Source organism: Canis lupus, chromosome 18 (genome assembly GCF_048164855.1).
Source record: "Canis lupus baileyi chromosome 18, mCanLup2.hap1, whole genome shotgun sequence".
NCBI classification, from domain to species: domain Eukaryota; kingdom Metazoa; phylum Chordata; class Mammalia; order Carnivora; family Canidae; genus Canis; species Canis lupus.
In genome coordinates, this window is record NC_132855.1 from 37,968,271 (window position 1) to 37,986,220 (window position 17,950).

At 37.3% G+C, this 17,950-nt stretch overlaps 1 protein-coding gene and 1 long non-coding RNA gene across 4 annotated transcripts in view; one reads left to right on the plus strand and one right to left on the minus strand.

The window, feature by feature from the left end:
• Nucleotides 1–17,950, plus strand: part of COL28A1 (collagen type XXVIII alpha 1 chain) — a 162,291-nt gene that overhangs the window by 65,626 nt on the left and 78,715 nt on the right. For both annotated transcript variants that reach the window (XM_072784046.1, XM_072784047.1), the window contains 5 exons: nucleotides 1,343–1,411; nucleotides 2,537–2,605; nucleotides 11,344–11,415; nucleotides 12,165–12,233; nucleotides 15,132–15,203. In XM_072784046.1, coding sequence (XP_072640147.1) covers nucleotides 1,343–1,411; nucleotides 2,537–2,605; nucleotides 11,344–11,415; nucleotides 12,165–12,233; nucleotides 15,132–15,203 — 351 coding nt within the window. The remainder of the gene's footprint in view (nucleotides 1–1,342; nucleotides 1,412–2,536; nucleotides 2,606–11,343; nucleotides 11,416–12,164; nucleotides 12,234–15,131; nucleotides 15,204–17,950) is intronic.
• The window catches only part of LOC140608994 (uncharacterized), a 128,773-nt gene that overhangs the window by 9,022 nt on the left and 101,801 nt on the right, over nucleotides 1–17,950 (minus strand). Inside the window, exons 1-2 of one of the 2 annotated variants that reach the window (XR_012010996.1) lie at nucleotides 1,934–2,070; nucleotides 1,003–1,086 (exon numbers count right to left, since the gene is read on the minus strand). This is a non-coding gene — a long non-coding RNA (uncharacterized lncRNA). Of the gene's footprint in view, nucleotides 1–1,002; nucleotides 1,087–1,933; nucleotides 2,071–17,950 lie in introns of those variants that run through there. The other variant, XR_012010995.1, reaches the window with a different exon arrangement.

Below are 17,950 nucleotides of genomic sequence, written 5' to 3' on the forward strand. Positions count from 1 at the left end.
AGGATGAGGGTAGAGGGGAGGACACAGGTTCTTTCTTGGATGGTCTATTGTCACATGGCTTTGGATCCTCTGGTCTTGCTAATTGCTTGACACTGAGCTTCATTGTGGGGCTCCTGCCTTGCCCCTGTGACTGCCACTCTCAGAACATGGATGAAGGACTCTCTTCCTCTAGCTGTTTCTCATCATCAGCTTCTGCTTTTCTGGGGGTTTGTTCTATACTGATTCTCTCTGTTGAGATTCCACTGCTCCTCCAGGTCCTATGGGACAGGATTCAAAACGATTCCAGGCCAACCCTATCTCTCACCTAGAGTACATCTGATCCACAGAAAAAACTTGTGTGACCTTTGTGCTATCAAACTCTGGATAGATGGGATAGATGGGATCCAACCCTAGCTTTCTCTTAACCATTACAGTCCATTTTAGCTTTCCCAGATAGGAGTCAGACATAGGTCCCTTGTGTCACCAAAGCAAAACTCCACGTCAATAAGTGGTTTCACTGAAGCTCTCTTTCTAGAAGTGGTAAAGAGAGAAGCAACTCAAACCCCTCTCATTTTCTTCAGAGAAAACACTTTATAAGATTACTTTCTCCAGAGAAGAACTAATTAATCCTATCTCCTTCCCCTTTTTATACCCACAAGGTGAGTGAGAATCTAGTGTTTGAACATTCTTCATTTTGGTGTCTATCGACTACTACTTCTTAAGAGCCTAAGGTCAAAACTTCAATTTAACATCCTGTTATATTTTGATTGAAACAGCTAGAATACAGGTTCACCTGCATGTGACTGAAATGTGAAATAGGTTAACAAGAAGGAATTTTATTTCTCTTGTTTGAAACTCCAAGCTGGTGTGGTAGCTCTGTTCATTAGGGTCTTCAGAAGTTCAGTCTTCATTCTTGTGAGTCTGCCCTTCCAAGGGTGCTTTCCTCATCCACATGGTCCAGGATAGCCACTGTGTCTTCAATTCAGCCCCTGTGAAAGGGGATTAGGGAAGGGAAATGCATACCTCTTCCCTTATTGTGAATCAGCAGTTGCACACATCACTTCCATTTGTATCCCGTTGGTCAGCATCCAGTCCATCTGGCAACACCTGGATGCAACAGGGATTGAGAATCATGGTTGTTATTCTTGGCAGCCATGCAGGTCAGCTAAAATTCTCTTAGTATGGAAAAAGGGGATAATGCATATTATGGTTCAACTGGCAGCCTCTACCATGCCATTCAACAAATACTACCAGTAATGTATTATGGGTTGTTAATGAAATTTTCACTTTAGAGGGTATGAAACCACTTTTATGCAAATTTCTTAATTTCACTAACACTTTTTAAAAATGTTTTATTTTAAAGGGAATCCAAGGTCCTATGGGTCCACCTGGTCCACAAGGGCCTCCAGGACAAGGCCTACCTGGTTCTAAGGTATTTTCTAACTGAGAGCAGAGTTTAACATACCTATGTCTAATTGCTGTTTCCTGGTCAGTAGCCAGTGCATTGGGAAAGCAGCAGATGAAAGGAACTTAAAATCAGACTTCTACTTAATGCAAAATGTTACTGTAATTCCTGATGGTTTGGATAATGTATGTAATCTTTATACATTTAGAAGCATTTATTTATGCAATCTTAGTTTATTGTTTTCTTTATTACCTTTTCTCAAAAGATCCCATTCTAGCAGATCAAGCAGGCTACCTGTGGACTGGCTAATCCATTCTCACCAGCACTGCCACAGTAGGCCTAACTCCTGACACATTTAATTAAAGATACAGAGTCAGAGATAAGGAAAAAAATCTATGAACGTGGGAATCATTTTATGTCCTAAATTAAAACTATTATTTTTATCCCTTAGGGAGAGGCATGGCACTTCTTATTTAACTCGCTGTCCTTAACGTTGCTCCAAATGATCACTAATCATTGTTAAATAAATACTTCTCTGAGAGTACCCACCTTCCAGTATACTCCTTAGAGATTGCCATGTGATAGAATAAAGTTACTGTCCTTGAGCTTTTTGCTGTGGGTTCCTTATTAGAAGCTCAGGTTTTCTCTCTGCTTATGATAATTGCTCTGGACTCACAGTCATTTTGGCTTCTCATGTGTCAATTTCCATTGCTGTGGGGTATAACTGTCCATCTTCCAGGTGCCACCTTTTGCGTATGCCACCTAGCCTGTATTTTAAGCAAGTCCATTATACATTCCAAATTTGGTAAAACTCCATCCACCTGAAGGGATTTTAGGCAAATATATGCATTTGAATTATATATAAACATATATTAAAATAATAGAATCAATATATATTAAAATATATTTTCATGTTTTATGTTAAAATGTATTGTGAGTGTTAATATTGACAATATAATTAATATCTATTTACTATATATATATATATATATATATATATATATTTGCACACATAATGTGAATCCAGCATACAAAGCTCAGTTTGATCTTATTTTGTTGATACAAGAAAGCTCCTAGCTCTAAAGGCAGGAATATATTATTTTTATATTGCTACTATAGTCACATACTCTTCTAATACTCTTTCCTCACTAGGGTGAAGTAGGCCAGACAGGAGCTACGGGTCCTAGAGGGCCAGTAGGAGTTGGAGTACAAGGCCCAAAGGTGAGCTGCCCATAGTGATCAGAAGCGTTTAGATAATTTATGTCGTATTATGTGGAGTTTCATTTATGTCCAAATGCAACACAGATCTGCATGTGTCATCTGTTATTTCATCAGAGGAGAATATTTATTCAGGAAGGGGTCTTATGCTCAGTGCAACTCTTACTTTTTAAGAAGAACCAAAAATCTTAGTTTATTTTAATGACTGCTATCTGGTTTTTATTTGTATATTTATTAGCATCGGAGGCCCTCTTTTGGCATAGTGTGATTCTTCACATGATCTTAGCCAAGAGGCCAAGAAGCGATGGCACAGTGTAATTCTTTAAGAATATTCTTGCCTGCCAGATTATAAACAGAGCACATAACATAGTAAGATTTCAGCAAAGGGTATTTCCCTTGTCTTGTTTTGTGGCTGGCTCATGTCTCAGATCTCAACTCAAAAGCTACTCCCTCAGAAATTTGGTCCTGAAACCTAAAGCATGTCTCTCCTACTCCTTTTACCCAGTTATTTTATATCCCAGCATGCTGTTTCCTTTGCTCTTACCACTCCCCTCAACTGGCATGTTTTCTGAATTACTTTTCATCTTACTAATCACTCAAAGGAATGTAGTGCCCCACACCGCAGCCACCAGCCACATGTGGTTATTGAATGCTGGGAATGAGAGTATAAAGTGAGGTGTGTGTTAAGTGTGAAAGACACACTAGATTACAGAGCTTAGCACAAAAATGTGAACTGTATCATTAGTACATTTGCAGATTGATTGGATATTGAAATGATACAATTTCGGACATAGTAAGGTAAGTAAAATACATTACTAGGATTATTTTCACCCGTGTCCTTTAACTTTGCGAATGTGACAACTAGAGAAGCTGTAATTACATAGATGGCTTGCTTTATATGTCTATTGGACAGTGCTACTGCACTGCAGCAGGGTCCTTGTTTCCTTTTTTGTCTTATTACTGAATCTCCAGTTCTGGGGACAAGCAGATCTCAATAAATGCTGTTGAGTACATGAACGAATTCTTACTTTACCCTTCACAATTTCTATAACTAATCCTGAAGGCACACAGGATTTGGCCGGCCATCCTGAGGGTTAAGCTCCATCATTGTAGTGGCTGACATTGTCATCATTCTTATAGGTATTTGGGTATTAGAATGTGCAAGATGTGGATCTAGAAGAATATACATGTTACATATACATAAATATATAATTACAAAGGATACAAAATGTGCTAATGTAAATAGCAGTCACTAACATAAATAGTAATAATAGCTGCCATTTGTTGAATGGTTTCCATGTGCCACGCAATATGCTAGGTGCTGAGTATGACATGTCACCATACATATATGTAGTGTATGTATATGTGTGTACACGCATTATGTCATATATGTGCCAATTTCAGAGAAGCAACATAGGGTAGTAAGGCTCAACAGTTAGGCTACCTGACTCTGAATCCCAGTTTTGCCACTAATCAGAAGTGCAATCTTAATCTTCTTTCACTTTAGAAAATGAAATATTTCTAACATACTCAATAGTGTAGAGGGTAATACAGAGACCACCCATGTAATCCACAACTCAGCTTTATCAAATGTTGACATTTTGCCATATTTATTATAGCTATTATTTTTCAGAAGAAGCATTACAGATATATAGCTAGAGGACTTTCCCTGTGCTTCTGAATCCCATGACCCTCCTCTTCCTCACCGGACTTAATTATTATCATGACTTGGGTATTTATCATTCTTTCAAAGTTTTTATGATTTTCCTACATATGTTTTTATCCATAAACCACATATGCCTTTTGTGTGTTCTTGAACTTTATATGATGCATCATTCTGCCATATATTTATATTCAGCCTCATGTCTTATTTGTTTTTATATGTCCTTCATCCATTCATTTTCATTGCTCTATGGTAGTCTATTGTGTAAAAATACCTCATTTAAAATTTATCCATCTTCTTATCGATAGACATTTAAATTGCTTCCCATTCTTTTGCCTTTGCCAACAATGCTGCCATAAATATTCTACAAGTTTCCTTTGGTGTAAATCAGACTACAAGTTTCTCTCACTAGTTGGTGATAGATACTGTAAGTAGAACTGGAAGATCATAGAATATAGGCAAGTTTTCAGTTTTGATATTGTGAAAATCCTGTCCAAAATGAACAATGGGTAAAATGGCTCTGCCCATTCACCCTCCTTCTAGCAATATGTGACAATGCTCCTTTCTCTACCTTTTTGCCAATATGAAGCATATATGATATAGCTCATTGTTTTAATTTCTATTCCCTGGTAACTATTTGAACGGTTTTTGGGTACTTAGTGGATCTTCAGCTCTTTTCCTTTGTGAATTCTTTTAGGTATTCTTTTTTTAGGTTTGGTGTTCCTTTCTTTTTCTTTTTTTTTTAATTTATTTTTTATTGGTGTTCAATTTACCAACATACAGAATAACCCCCAGTGCCCATCACCCATTCACTCACCCCTAGTTCTACCTTCTACCTCCCCTAGTTCGTTTCCCAGAGTTAGCAGTCTTTACGTTCTGTCTCCCTTTCTGATATTTCCCACACATTTCTTCTCCCTTCCCTTATATTCCCTTTCACTATTATTTATATTCCCCAAATGAATGAGAACATATAATGTTTGTCCTTCTCCGACTGACTTACTTCACTCAGCATAATACCTTCCAGTTCCATCCACGTTGAAGCAAATGGTGGGTATTTGTCATTTCTAATAGCTGAGTAATATTCCATTGTATACATAAACCACATCTTCTTTATCCATTCATCTTTCGATGGACACCGAGGCTCCTTCCACAGTCTGGCTATTGTGGCCATTGCTGCTAGAAACATCGGGGTGCAGGTGTCCCGGTGTTTCATTGCATCTGTATCTTTGGGATAAATCCCCAACAGGTCGTAGACAGGTCTATTTTTAACTCTTTGAGAAACCTCCACACAGTTTTCCAGAGTGGCTGCACCAGTTCACATTCCCACCAACAGTGTAAGAGGGTTCCCTTTTCTCCGCATCCTCTCCAACATTTGTGGTTTTCTGCCTTGTTAATTTTCCCCATTCTCACTGGTGTGAGGTGGTATCTCATTGTGGTTTTGATTTGTATTTCCCTGATGGCCAGTGATGTGGAGCATTTTCTCATGTGCATGTTGGCCATGTCTATGTCTTCCTCTGTGAGATTTCTCTTCATGTCTTTTGCCCATTTCGTGATTGGATTGTTTGTTTCTTTGGTGTTGGGTTTAATAAGTTCTTTATAGATCTTGGAAACTAGCCCTTTATCTGATACGTCATTTGCAAATATCTTCTCCTATTCTGTAGGTTGTCTTTTAGTTTTGTTGACTGTATCCTTTGCTGTGCAAAAGCTTCTTATCTTGATGAAGTCCCAATAGTTCATTTTTGCTTTTGTTTCTTTTGCCTTCGTGGATGTATCTTGCAAGAAGTTACTGTGGCCAAGTTCAAAAAGGGTGTTGCCTGTGTTCTCCTCTAGGATTTTGATGGAATCTTGTCTCACATTTAGATCTTTCATCCATTTTGAGTTTATCTTTGTGTATGGTGAAAGAGAGTGGTCTAGTTTCATTCTTCTGCATGTGGCTGTCCAATTTTCCCAGCACCATTTATTGAAGAGACTGCCTTTCTTCCAATGGATAGTCTTTCCTCCTTTATCGAATATTAGTTGACCATAAAGTTCAGGGTCCACTTCTGGGTTCTCTATTCTGTTCCATTGATCTATATGTCTGTTTTTGTGCCAGTACCACACTGTCTTGATGACCACAGCTTTGTAGTACATCCTGAAATCTGGCATTGTGATGCACAAGATACTGGCCAATAGGATCCAACAATACATTAAGAAAATTATCCACCATGACCAAGTAGGATTTATCCCTGGGACACAAAGCTGGTTCAACACCCGTAAAACAATCAATGTGATTCATCATATCAGCAAGAGAAAAACCAAGAACCATATGATCCTCTCATTAGATGCAGAAAAAGCATTTGACAAAATACAGCATCCATTTCTGATCAAAACTCTTCAGAGTGTAGGGATAGAGGGAACATTCCTCAACGTCTTAAAAGCCATCTACGAAAAGCCCACAGCAAATATCATTCTCAATGGGGAAACACTGGGAGCCTTTCCCCTAAGATCAGGAACAAGACAGGGATGTCCACTCTCACCACTGCTGTTCAACATAGTACTGGAAGTCCTAGCCTCAGCAATCAGACAACAAAAAGACATTAAAGGCATTCAAATTGGCAAAGAAGAAGTCAAACTCTCCCTCTTCACCGATGACATGATACTCTACATAGAAAACCCAAAAGCCTCCACCCCAAGATTGCTAGAACTCATACAGCAATTTGGTAGCGTGGCAGGATACAAAATCAATGCCCAGAAATCAGTGGCATTTCTATACACTAACAATGAGACTGAAGAAAGAGAAATTAAGGAGTCAATCCCATTTACAACTGCACCCAAAAGCATAAGATACCTAGGAATAAACCTAACCAAAGAGGTAAAGGATCTATACCCTAAAAACTATAGAACACTTCTGAAAGAAATTGAGGAAGACACAAAGAGATGGAAAAATATTCCATGCTCATGGATTGGCAGAATTAATATTGTGAAAATGTCAATGTTCCCCAGGACAATTTACACGTTTAATGCAATCCCTATCAAAATACCATGGACTTTCTTCAGAGAGTTAGAACAAATTTTTTTTTTTTTTTTTTTTTAGAACAAATTATTTTAAGATTTGTGTGGAATCAGAAAAGACCCCAAATAGCCTGGTGTTGCTTTCTTGTCAAAGTTTTTTGTATTAGGATATTAATCCTTTGTTAATTTGGTTACAGATATTCCCTGGGCTATCATTTGTTTGTTTTGTTTTGTTTTGTTTTTATTTTTGCTTTTTTACCTAGGGTACCTTTTACTATACAGAAGTTGTACGTTCTGATGGTCTGAGCTTTTTGAATATTATTTACAAACATTTCTTGACTCCAAAGTCTTAAAGATACTCATATTTTCTTCTTAAAATTTGGTGTTTTGCTTTGTAAAATTTAGGTCTTTAGTCCACTTACAGTTTCTTTTTGTGTATGGGGCAAGGTAGTGAGTGATCTCTTTTTTCTGAGATGGACAACCAGATGTCCTCACATGGATTGGTGAATAGTCCATCTTTGCTGCACTGGTATATAATTCCACATCTGTTATACATCGAGCTTCTCTATGTGTGAGGATCAGTGCCTGAGTTCTCTATTCTGCTCCATTTGTCTATTTATATCTTTCAGTGCTATTAATTCTCTGTCTTGATTATGATAGAGTTATAATAAGTTTTATCATCAATAGGGACAATGCTCTCAACTTCTTTCCTGGTTACTCTTAATTCTAACATATTCCTTTTAGGATTGACTTGTCAAATTTGACAGAGTATCCCAGTGGGGTATCCTATTGAGATTGCATTGAATCTGAAGATTAAATATTGAGTCTTTTGAACGACAGTGTAAAACTGATTTTTCAGGAAAATATTTGTTCTTTTATCCATAAAGATCTTCTAATTTTTTTAGTTAAAAAGGTACATTGGAGGGGGATTTCTGGGTGGCTCAGTGGTTTAGTGCCTGCCTTTGGCCCAGGGCCCGATCCTGGAGCCCCGGGATTGAGTCCGGCGTCAGGGGCTCCCAGCATGGAGCCTGCTTCTCCCTCTGCCTGTGTCTCTGCCTCTCTCTCTCTCTCTCTCATAAATAAATAAAAATAAAATCTTTTAAAAAAAAAGATGTTGTTTCACTTCTCATTTTCATTGTTTCTGATGAGAAATCTGCTAGAATCCACACATTTGTTTTTCTACATGTCTCTTTTGTCTGACTACCTTTGAGATTTTTTTCTGTATCGTTAGTTTTGAGCCATGCCATTATAATGTGCTTTACTTTTGTTTTCCTCATATTTCTTGTGTTCAGGGTTCATTGATTTTCTTGGATCTGTGAGTTACTGATTTCATCAAATTTGGAAATAGTAAGCCATTGTTTCTTGAAATATTTCCTGCTCTCTGCCTTTACCCAGGACACCCCATATTACTTAAATGTGGCTGTTTCATTGAAGTTCTGCTCATTCCTTTTCAGTCTCTTTTCTTTCTGTTTCATTTTAGATAGTTTTTATTGCTATGTTTCTGAGTTCATTAATCTGCTGTGATGTCTAATTTGTTTTTAATTTTATCCAGCATATGGTTTATCTCATACTTTGCAGTTTTCAACTCTAGAAGTTCAAATTGTATCTTTCTATAACTTCATGTTTCTATTTAACGTATCTCAACTTTCCTTTGGTTTCTGGAATATGGAATGCAATACAAAAGCTTTTAGGGTCCTTATCTACTATTGTATCACCTGTGCCATTTTCTTTAGTCTCCCTCACCCCCCACCCCAGTTTCTCTGAATTCCTGATTAGTTTTGGATAGATGCTAAACTTTGTGAATTTTACATTTTTGGGGGGCTAGACATTTTTGTGTTCCTATATACATCTTTGTATTTCCATACATATCTTTGTTCCTGGATTCTTTTAAGACCCTTAAAAACAGTTTGAACCTCTTAATCTTGCTTTTAAGCTTTCTTAGATAGGACTAAAGCAACATTTAGGCTAGGATTCATTTATCTTGACTACTGAAGCAAGGCCTTTTTTAAAAACTCTAATCTATGCCCTCATAATTGTGAGATTTCCTTTTTTGCCACTGGAAGCAGGCACTATTTCTGGCCTGCTGCCAGTTTTCTCTAATCCTTTAAGTTGGTTGTTTTCTGGGTGTTGGGTAGTTTAGTTTCTTCACACTGTGCTGAAGAGTATTTACTTGAATACTTGAGGGGGATACTCATCAGAGCTTCATCGTTCTTTCTGTGTACCTTCTTTCCATCAGGTAATTTATTCTGTGAATTTTTGATACCTGCCTTACCTAGACTCCTACCTTTGTCTCCTTAAATTAGAGATATTTCTGAACTTTCTCTGGGTTCTCTCTCCCTGTACCATGGCCTGGAAACTTTACCCAGGCAGCAAACTGGGGAAATTATAGTATTCACCTAACTTATTTCCTCATTCTCAGGTATTATTATTCTTCATTAGGTGATGTCTAATGTCTTGAAAGATATTGCTTTATATATTTTGTCTGGTTTTTAGCTGTGTCAGGGAGGAAGTTGAATCTGGTCCCTATTCCTCCATTTGACTGGAAACTTACATTATATCTACATTCATAGGTAGTCTGCTCTACAATATTGTTTACTTGTCCTATTATTATATGACTTTAACATTTTACTAGCCTCTTGAAATAAATTGGGTAAATTTCCCTCTTTTATTGTTTCTCAGAACTATTTGTATAAGATAGGGAATATCTGTTCTTCGAAGGATAAAGAATTGGGAAGGCTTGACTATATAAAACTAACAGAGCCTGTGATCTTGGAAGGAGAGCAAATTAGAGACTTTCAATTACTGATTCAGTTTTTTAATGCTTCAGGTTTATTTAGCTTGTCCATTTATCCTTATGTCACTTAAATAATTTATATTTTTCTTAAAAATTATGTTACTCTTTTCCAATTTATTTGTTTGAAATTGTCACAGAAATTTTCTATGATTTTAGAAAAACCTTTAATATGTACATAGTTATATTTCCCTTTAATTCTTAATACTGTTATCTGTAACTTTTTTCATATTAGTAATTTCTGCTGAAGTTTATTTAATTTTTTTAAAGGTATTACCCTTTAGTGTTGTTATTTTTCTTACTTTTGATTTTCAAATTTACTACTGTCTGCTCTCATCTTTACCATATCCTTCTATTTATTTTTAGGTTTATGTACTTCTTATTTTCACTAGGTTTTGTTGTTGTTTTGTTTTTTGGGTTTGTTTTAGTTGAGTTTACATGAAATGACTCTCACTTATCTTTAATATTTTTGCTCTTAATAAATGCAGTAAAAGCACTTTGGCACTGTTTGAAAGTAGCAAACATTCTTGGAGAATTTTAAAGGATATATTCTTAAACAAACTTGAAAGCAAGTAGCATTATTGACTATTAGAGCTGAAATTTCACTTGTAGGTTAGTTTCTTGGGGTTTCTGTATCAAAGAACCACAAACTGCGGTTCAACACAATAGAAATCTATTATCTCACAATTCTAGAGAAAATTGAAAATCCAGGTGTCTTCAGGTCATGCTTTCTCTAAAACCTGTAGGGAAGAATCTTTCTTTGCCTTGTCCTAGTTTCTGATGCTGACTGCCAGTGCTTGGCATTCCATGGCTTGTAGCTGAACCACTGCAGACTCTGCCTCTGCTGTCACATGGAGTTCCCCTTGTGTGCCTGCCTTAATGTGGTGTTTGTTTCTTTTTATAAGGACAGCGTCATATTGAATTAGGGCCTGCCCTATCACCTCATCTTAACTTGGTTATGTCTACAAAGACCCTATTTACAAATGAGTTAACATACACAGGTCCCAGGAGTTAGGACTTCAACATGTTACAGTTCAATCCATAACAATATAATCCAGAATTGAGATGCTTAGAGGTTAAGTAACTTGCCCAAGGTCTGATAGTTTAATTACTACTAGCTACTACTCGGATTTATCCATTCAGAGACTTCTTGCAAGTACTGTAAGATACAAGCAGTTGGCAAGTACCACAAAATGGAGGTGTTTATGCACCTCCACCTTTATGAATTTAAAGTATGATAAATATGATAAGATAAATATGAATTTCTGGGAAATAAAATCTTTTCTTATCCACCAGGGGGAGCCAGGCTCAATAGGGCTCCCAGGACAACCAGGAGTACCAGGAGAGGATGGAGCTGCAGGGAAGAAGGTAACACTATTTTTTATGTTCCTAGAGTAAAAACTATCGAACCACACTGATATCTTGGTCCTGTAGGAGCTCAAATTAAATCATCCAGGACAAACTGAGTCTTTTTAAGAAAACATTTCTCAACTCTAAATTTCCTTTTTCACTTCTTTAGATAGAAAAAACACCACTTTAATGACTAAAGAGTGTCTCCAGCTCTCTGCTTTCTCTCTGGCATCTCAGCCATGGCATCCTGCAGTGACCTGGTCCTTTTGGGATTCCTAGAAAGCACTTGAATCGAAATTTTGAGAAAAACACTTTTTCCACCTCCACAAAGAGAGTCTGTAAATGCAGTCAGGAAGTAATTATAAAAATTTTCTAAAGTATTATGAGCTGACATTTGAAATACTCATTTTTCAATATAAGTAGAGAAAAACAGCAGATGGAAAGGCTGAAGGTCTTTCTTGTTTCTTTTTTTTTTTTTAAACCAAACCATCAAATGTGAATGAAGAGCCAAAGGAAAGTGAGCTTATTCTTTGAAAATTGGCTGAGAAATTAGTCTTTTTCATATTTCAGCTGCTCTGAGCTAAACTAGAATTTGATATTAATTTAAAGTTGGTAAATTTCCAAATTAATTTTAAGACTAAAGTGAAGGTCTGGTCTATTTTGGGGGGTCTCAGCAGAGAATCCACTGGCCATAAAAGGAGGAAAAGGAAGGCTTATATGAACTGTCCATTGAGGATTAGCCAAGACATCAGTGTCATTTCCTCTAGGGAGAAGCAGGGCTTCCAGGGACAAGAGGCCCAGAAGGACCACCTGGAAAAGGACAACCTGGCTCCAAGGTATGGAACTGACACAGTGTTGGGGAAAGCAGACTGCCCAAGGAGACAATTTAGGAGAAATTTGATTGTTATTCCTGCTATGTCAAATGTGTTTACTTCTGCCTTAAAGTTATAGATCTAGTTTGTGAGCTTTTGGAAGACAGCAAGTATGTATTATTCATTTTTACTTTCCTAAGATCTATCATAAGAGAAAGAGTTCAACACATGTTTTCTCAATAAATGGCCAGACTGATATTTTAAAAACAATAGAAAAGAAGCCCTGAGATACATCCTTGAGACTTGAAAGTACATACATTTTCTTCAAATATTTATAGAATCTCACACAGTAATAAGAAATATCACATTATCAAATGGAGGTTTCATTTTCACAATTTGGCATAAATTTATGTGACACATCGTAGAAATGTTGGTTGAATAACATCTTTATATGTCAAGATGAGAATATCCAAATTCATCAATAAGACCATGCTGGACATAACCTACAGACTCTAAGATGCCAGATGTTCCTACAGTTTTTATATATCGTCATCAATGTATGCATAAAGATTCTGAAGAATTACATGAGTAAAGTAAAAATAAAATCCATATACTTATTAGTGTTCTATTTATAATTGTGTTAAAGTGTTTAGTGAAACCTTAAGATGTCTACATCTTGTGCAAATATTGGCTAAAATTGAGTCCTTAACCATAAATGTGAGTATTTGACATTTAAATATAGTTGCAGAATTTCAAACATTTTAATTTATTGACTTATCAGACTATGAGATCTCTTTTCATGTGGCGGGGGAGGTAAATGTGGACAGAGAATACCTTTTTCACATCCAACAAAAATATTTTTAGTAATACTTGTCTATCAACATTCAGGAGAACTAATGTTTTCTCGAATATACTTTCAGAAAATAGACCCTTGGAGTTAATAATTGAAGCTATAAGAATGCGTGATGTCTCTGAGAAAGAGAGCTGAGGTTTGAATCCCACACTGGGCAGTAGTTGGAGAAAGAACATTCAGAACAGCATGAAGATAAGCAGCATAGTTACCGGGTTAGGGAAACCCAGGTGAGAGGGTTTCAAGAGGGAAGCCACCAGTGGTGTCAAATGCTATTGATAGAGCAAGGAAAATGCATTGGAAACAGAAGGCACTGGATTTGTAGCTCTGAGGGGATTTGTAGCTTACAGTAGGTTATAGAGAGGAGTGGTAGGATTATGTTATGTAGCCTGGACATGCTGTGGTTTAGTGTTGGTGCTTTATTACCTCTGTGTTCCTACTGTTGTCTTCTGGGTAATTTAGGTCAATAAATTAAATTTGGAAGTGAATGGAAGAAAATAACTAGTTGGGGTTAGATTTTGCCTCTACTGATAAATGATAATGGCACAATAAGTTAATGATACAATAACCTTCAATTGTTTTTTTTTTTTTTTTTTTTTTTTAGCATCTGTGTCACTGCTCTTCATTAGTTTGGACCTTGGGAAGTTAATTACAATCTATAGGTGCAGTAGGGGTTCAGTCCTTCTTCTTGAGGGAGTGTCTGCATTGCTGATGACCTTGGGAATGTGTCAGAAATATGAATTCTTGTGTTTCAATGCAGACCTACTACATCAGGAACTTGGAGGTGGGGCTCAGCAATCTGTGGGCTGATTGTACATGATTCTGTATGTACATCATGCACACTTAGGTTTGAAAATGGTAGTAGAGTCATTCATGTCATAAATGGCCTCAGCTGCAAACCCCAAAAGGCTATTCCTTTGTTGAACCACATTTGGATATGACACCTTGCAGTTGAGTCCTTGTTTAAGGATAGTTTTGAAACACTCTGAGGGCTCTGTGAGAAGGTAACAAAATCCTTTCAGGGAAGTACTAGCTTACACAACCAGGCTGAGGAACAGCCAGTGGGCAGGTTAGAACTCTGCTCCAGGTTAATGCTCATGCATCTTTCCACCAGTAGGATTATTGGTCTCATTTGGGAGACAGAACTAGGATCCTTATTAGGGAAGAAGTGGGGCTGTATTTGAAAAATCTGGCTGTGGTTTTTTGTTTTGTTTTGTTTTTTAGTGGTCACATTTTGTATAGCTAGCTATTTCATGCTTCCCTTCTTTGTTGCCACCTCTTTTTAAAAATTAAAAAAAAATTCTTTTTCAAGTATAATTAACATACAGTGTTTTTATTAGTTTCAGGTGTACAATGTAATGATTCACCAATTCTATACATTTCTCAGTGCTCAAGATAAATGGACTCTTCATCCCCTTCACCTAGTTCACCCAGTCCTCCACCCACCTCCCCTCTGGCAACCACCAGTTTGTTCTCTATATTGGAAAATATATCATTTTATGTTTTAAAACAGAAGCAGCACTAAAGCTGAAAAAGCACAGGTAGCTCTCTTTTCTGAAACTTCAGGGAATGTTTCAGAAGCATCTGTTAATAAACCAATGGTGCGAAAGAACTGTGATTCAAATTAAAGTCCCCAAAGAGGGATCCCTGGGTGGCGCAGCAGTTTAGCGCCTGCCTTTGGCCCAGGGCGCGATCCTGGAGACCCGGGATTGAATCCCACGTCGGGCTCCCAGTGCATGGAGCCTGCTTTTCCCTCTGCCTGTGTCTCTGCCTCTCTCTCTCTCTCTCACTGTGTGCCTATCATAAACAAAATTAAAAAAAATAATAAAGTCCCCAAAGAGAGACACTGAACTTAGATTAAAAAAAAACAAAAACATTCAATTAAGTGGTAGAGACTGAACCATTCTGAAGTCATCCAATCTGCCCAAGAACCTTGACAAATCCTATACAACTGAGCTGAGCTTGGGACACATTGAAAATCGGTGTTAGTTGATAACATGGTCCTGATAGGGTTGTTAGAAGTGCAAGGAGGGTTTGCTGATACAGGCATCTTTTTATAATTATTTTGTCAGGGTGATGAAGGAAAGAAAGGGAGCAAAGGAAATCATGGACAGAGGGGATTTCCAGGGCCTGAAGGTCCAAAGGTATGTTTTTTATATTCTCATTTATGCTTTGGGGAAATTGTAATTGTGTCTGGTTTTAATAGAATATTAAATTTCCACTGCAAATTGGATTCCCTCGTTCCTTCTCAACAAATCCAAATGAAAAAGGCTTTAGAAAACTATTGGTACTATTCTGGACCAAACAGGATAGTATGAAGAACCCATAAAATAAGTGATCGTCATTGAAACATTTATGATTCTTAGAGACACTCTGTATGTCAATTCTCTCAAATGACCACCAGATATTCAGAAGTTGGGATAAAGTTAAGATTGCAGGAGATACCAATTCTCTTCCATCTTGTTTTGCTAAACAACAGCACAGTTGCAGACTGAGAGGCAGCCCGGTGATGATGAAAAGCAGGGCTTCAGAATGCAGGAGAGTAGGACTCTCATCCTGTTCTACCCAGAATCTTTTGGAGCCACTCACTTCAGTGATAGGAAGCAATAACAGTATCTATTTCTCAGGATTGCTGTGAAGACTAAATAGTTAAAAAAAAAAAAAAAAAAAAAAAAAAAGACTGAAGAGTTAATAAAGCACTTAGCACTGTTCCTGGCACTTAGTAAGTGCTTAGTACATGGAGCTATTCAGAGAGAGAGAAAAATCAAGACTGTGTAATGAAAAGTCAGGGATAGATGCCCTGATCAACTGACCAGGACCAGGTGCTGAGGATGAAGGAAGGGAAATCTGTGAGACAGGCAATCAGCTGCATGTCCTGACTTAGCAGGAGAGAATATTAAGGTCATTTGGATGTGTCAGGAAACAGAAATTGCAAACCTAAGAGAGTTCAGGCTTTTAGGAAGATGCTAATTGTCAGGAGACAAGGAGTATGTTGAAGGACCATACTATTCTAGAATCAAACAAACACGGTACTGCCAAGATGAGAGCTGGGAGAAAACAAAGCATCCTCTGTAGACAAGTCCCTTAAGTTTCAGTGTTCATCAGTATCACCTGGGAGCTTGTGACAGATCCTGGTTTCTTGGCGCTATGCCCAGACAGGGGTATTTTAGTAGGTGGGTCCTAGAAATTGGCATTTCTTAAATAAGTGTCCTATGTGACAGGTAATTCAAGGAATATGTGATGAGAAATGCCACTATATAAGGAAAAGTGTTGTATCAGTATTAATAACAATGGTTAGTCCTCGTATCTTAGTCTTCCTTAAAGACTATTTTTCTGTATTTTGAAGTAAAGTTTTTAAGTAAAGATTTTTTGATGAAGAACTGCCCTATTTTAAAGCATAATCACAATTTAATACAGAGTCTCTTAAAAGAATTACATACTACCTACACATATAATTTCACATTTTAAAAATAATTGTGTTTTTTTTTAAAGAGGAGTAGAATAGATGAAATGTAGAAGCATAATTTTGCTTACCCTGGTTTAAGTGAGAATTTTAACAGGTTGATGTTTTATTCCTTTGCCACTGGATTGAATAGGATGGTTATCTATTGCCAGAATCCTGGTTGTGTGATGTACCATTGCCTTATAGGTTTAGAATCAAAGATCTGGCACGTATATGTATTGGCATGATCTGGGCCTCGGTTGGCTGGTGTGCTCAGCCTGTGGGTCCTACTGGGTGATGGGCCCAGTGAGAGGCCTCAGCTGTGAAGGTGAATGTGGTCCAGGGTGAGTCATTAGTGGTGAATCTGATGGAGTCCCTCCCGGAGGAAGACTGGCGGGCCAAGTGGGCAGTTCCCACCACTGAGAACGGCTCAGTCTCTAAGGCAGGGAGAGGCAAATTTCTTGGTAAGGCACAAGTAGTAAATATTTCAGGCCTTGTGGCCAAGGGCAAAATTGAGGACATTATGTAATCAATTATATAACAATCATTTTAAAATGTGATTTTTTTTTACATTCAGGGTGCCTGACTGGCTCAGCTGGTGGAGCAACTGAGCATGTGACTCTTAATCTTGAGGTCATGAGTTCAAGCCTCACATTGGGTGCAGAGCCTACTTAAAAACCAAAACAAAAATGAAAACCATCTTTAGCCCACGGCTATGTGAAACTTGGCAGCAGGCCATATTTGGCACAAATGTCACAGTTTGCCACACCTGTCCTTGTGCTACATCAGTAATTTCCAAACCAATAACAAAGCCCTACTAGTCAAAACGAATTTGACCACACTCCAATATAGGTTTATTCTTTAATTGTAGTTTTTACTCATAAACTATCAAATTAATATGCTATGAAATTTACATAAATAATTGAACATTTAGAAGAGATAAAAGTATATAATGAAGCCCTAATATGTTCCTCTAGTATCCCAAATGGGTCACTTTCAACACCTGGTTGGCTATGTGCACCTTCTTTTAATGACAATTGCTTTACATAATCTTTAAGTAAGGTAATCGCCTACCTCAGAACTCCCAGAGGGGCCTCATGAAACTCATATCCTGGGCCCAGCCTCAGGATCTATTGAGTTAAAAATCTCTGGAGCTGAGACCCGACTCTGTATTTTACCAAATTTCTCTGATGATTTCTTTCCACTATAATTTGAGAATCACTGGTCTAGAATCAGATGGGACAGAGATATTGCTTGAGTCTTTATTGAGATTCAATAGTGACACACCAAAAAAAAAAAAAAAGACATGTTTTAAAATTTGTTTGAAATTCCATTGTTTTTACCATAAACTCCCTACTTCTAAAAAAGAAAAATGTGAGCTAGGATATAATAGAAGACTGATATGCCACAGCCATAAAGTAAAATAACAAAGGAAAAAGTTATAAGCTA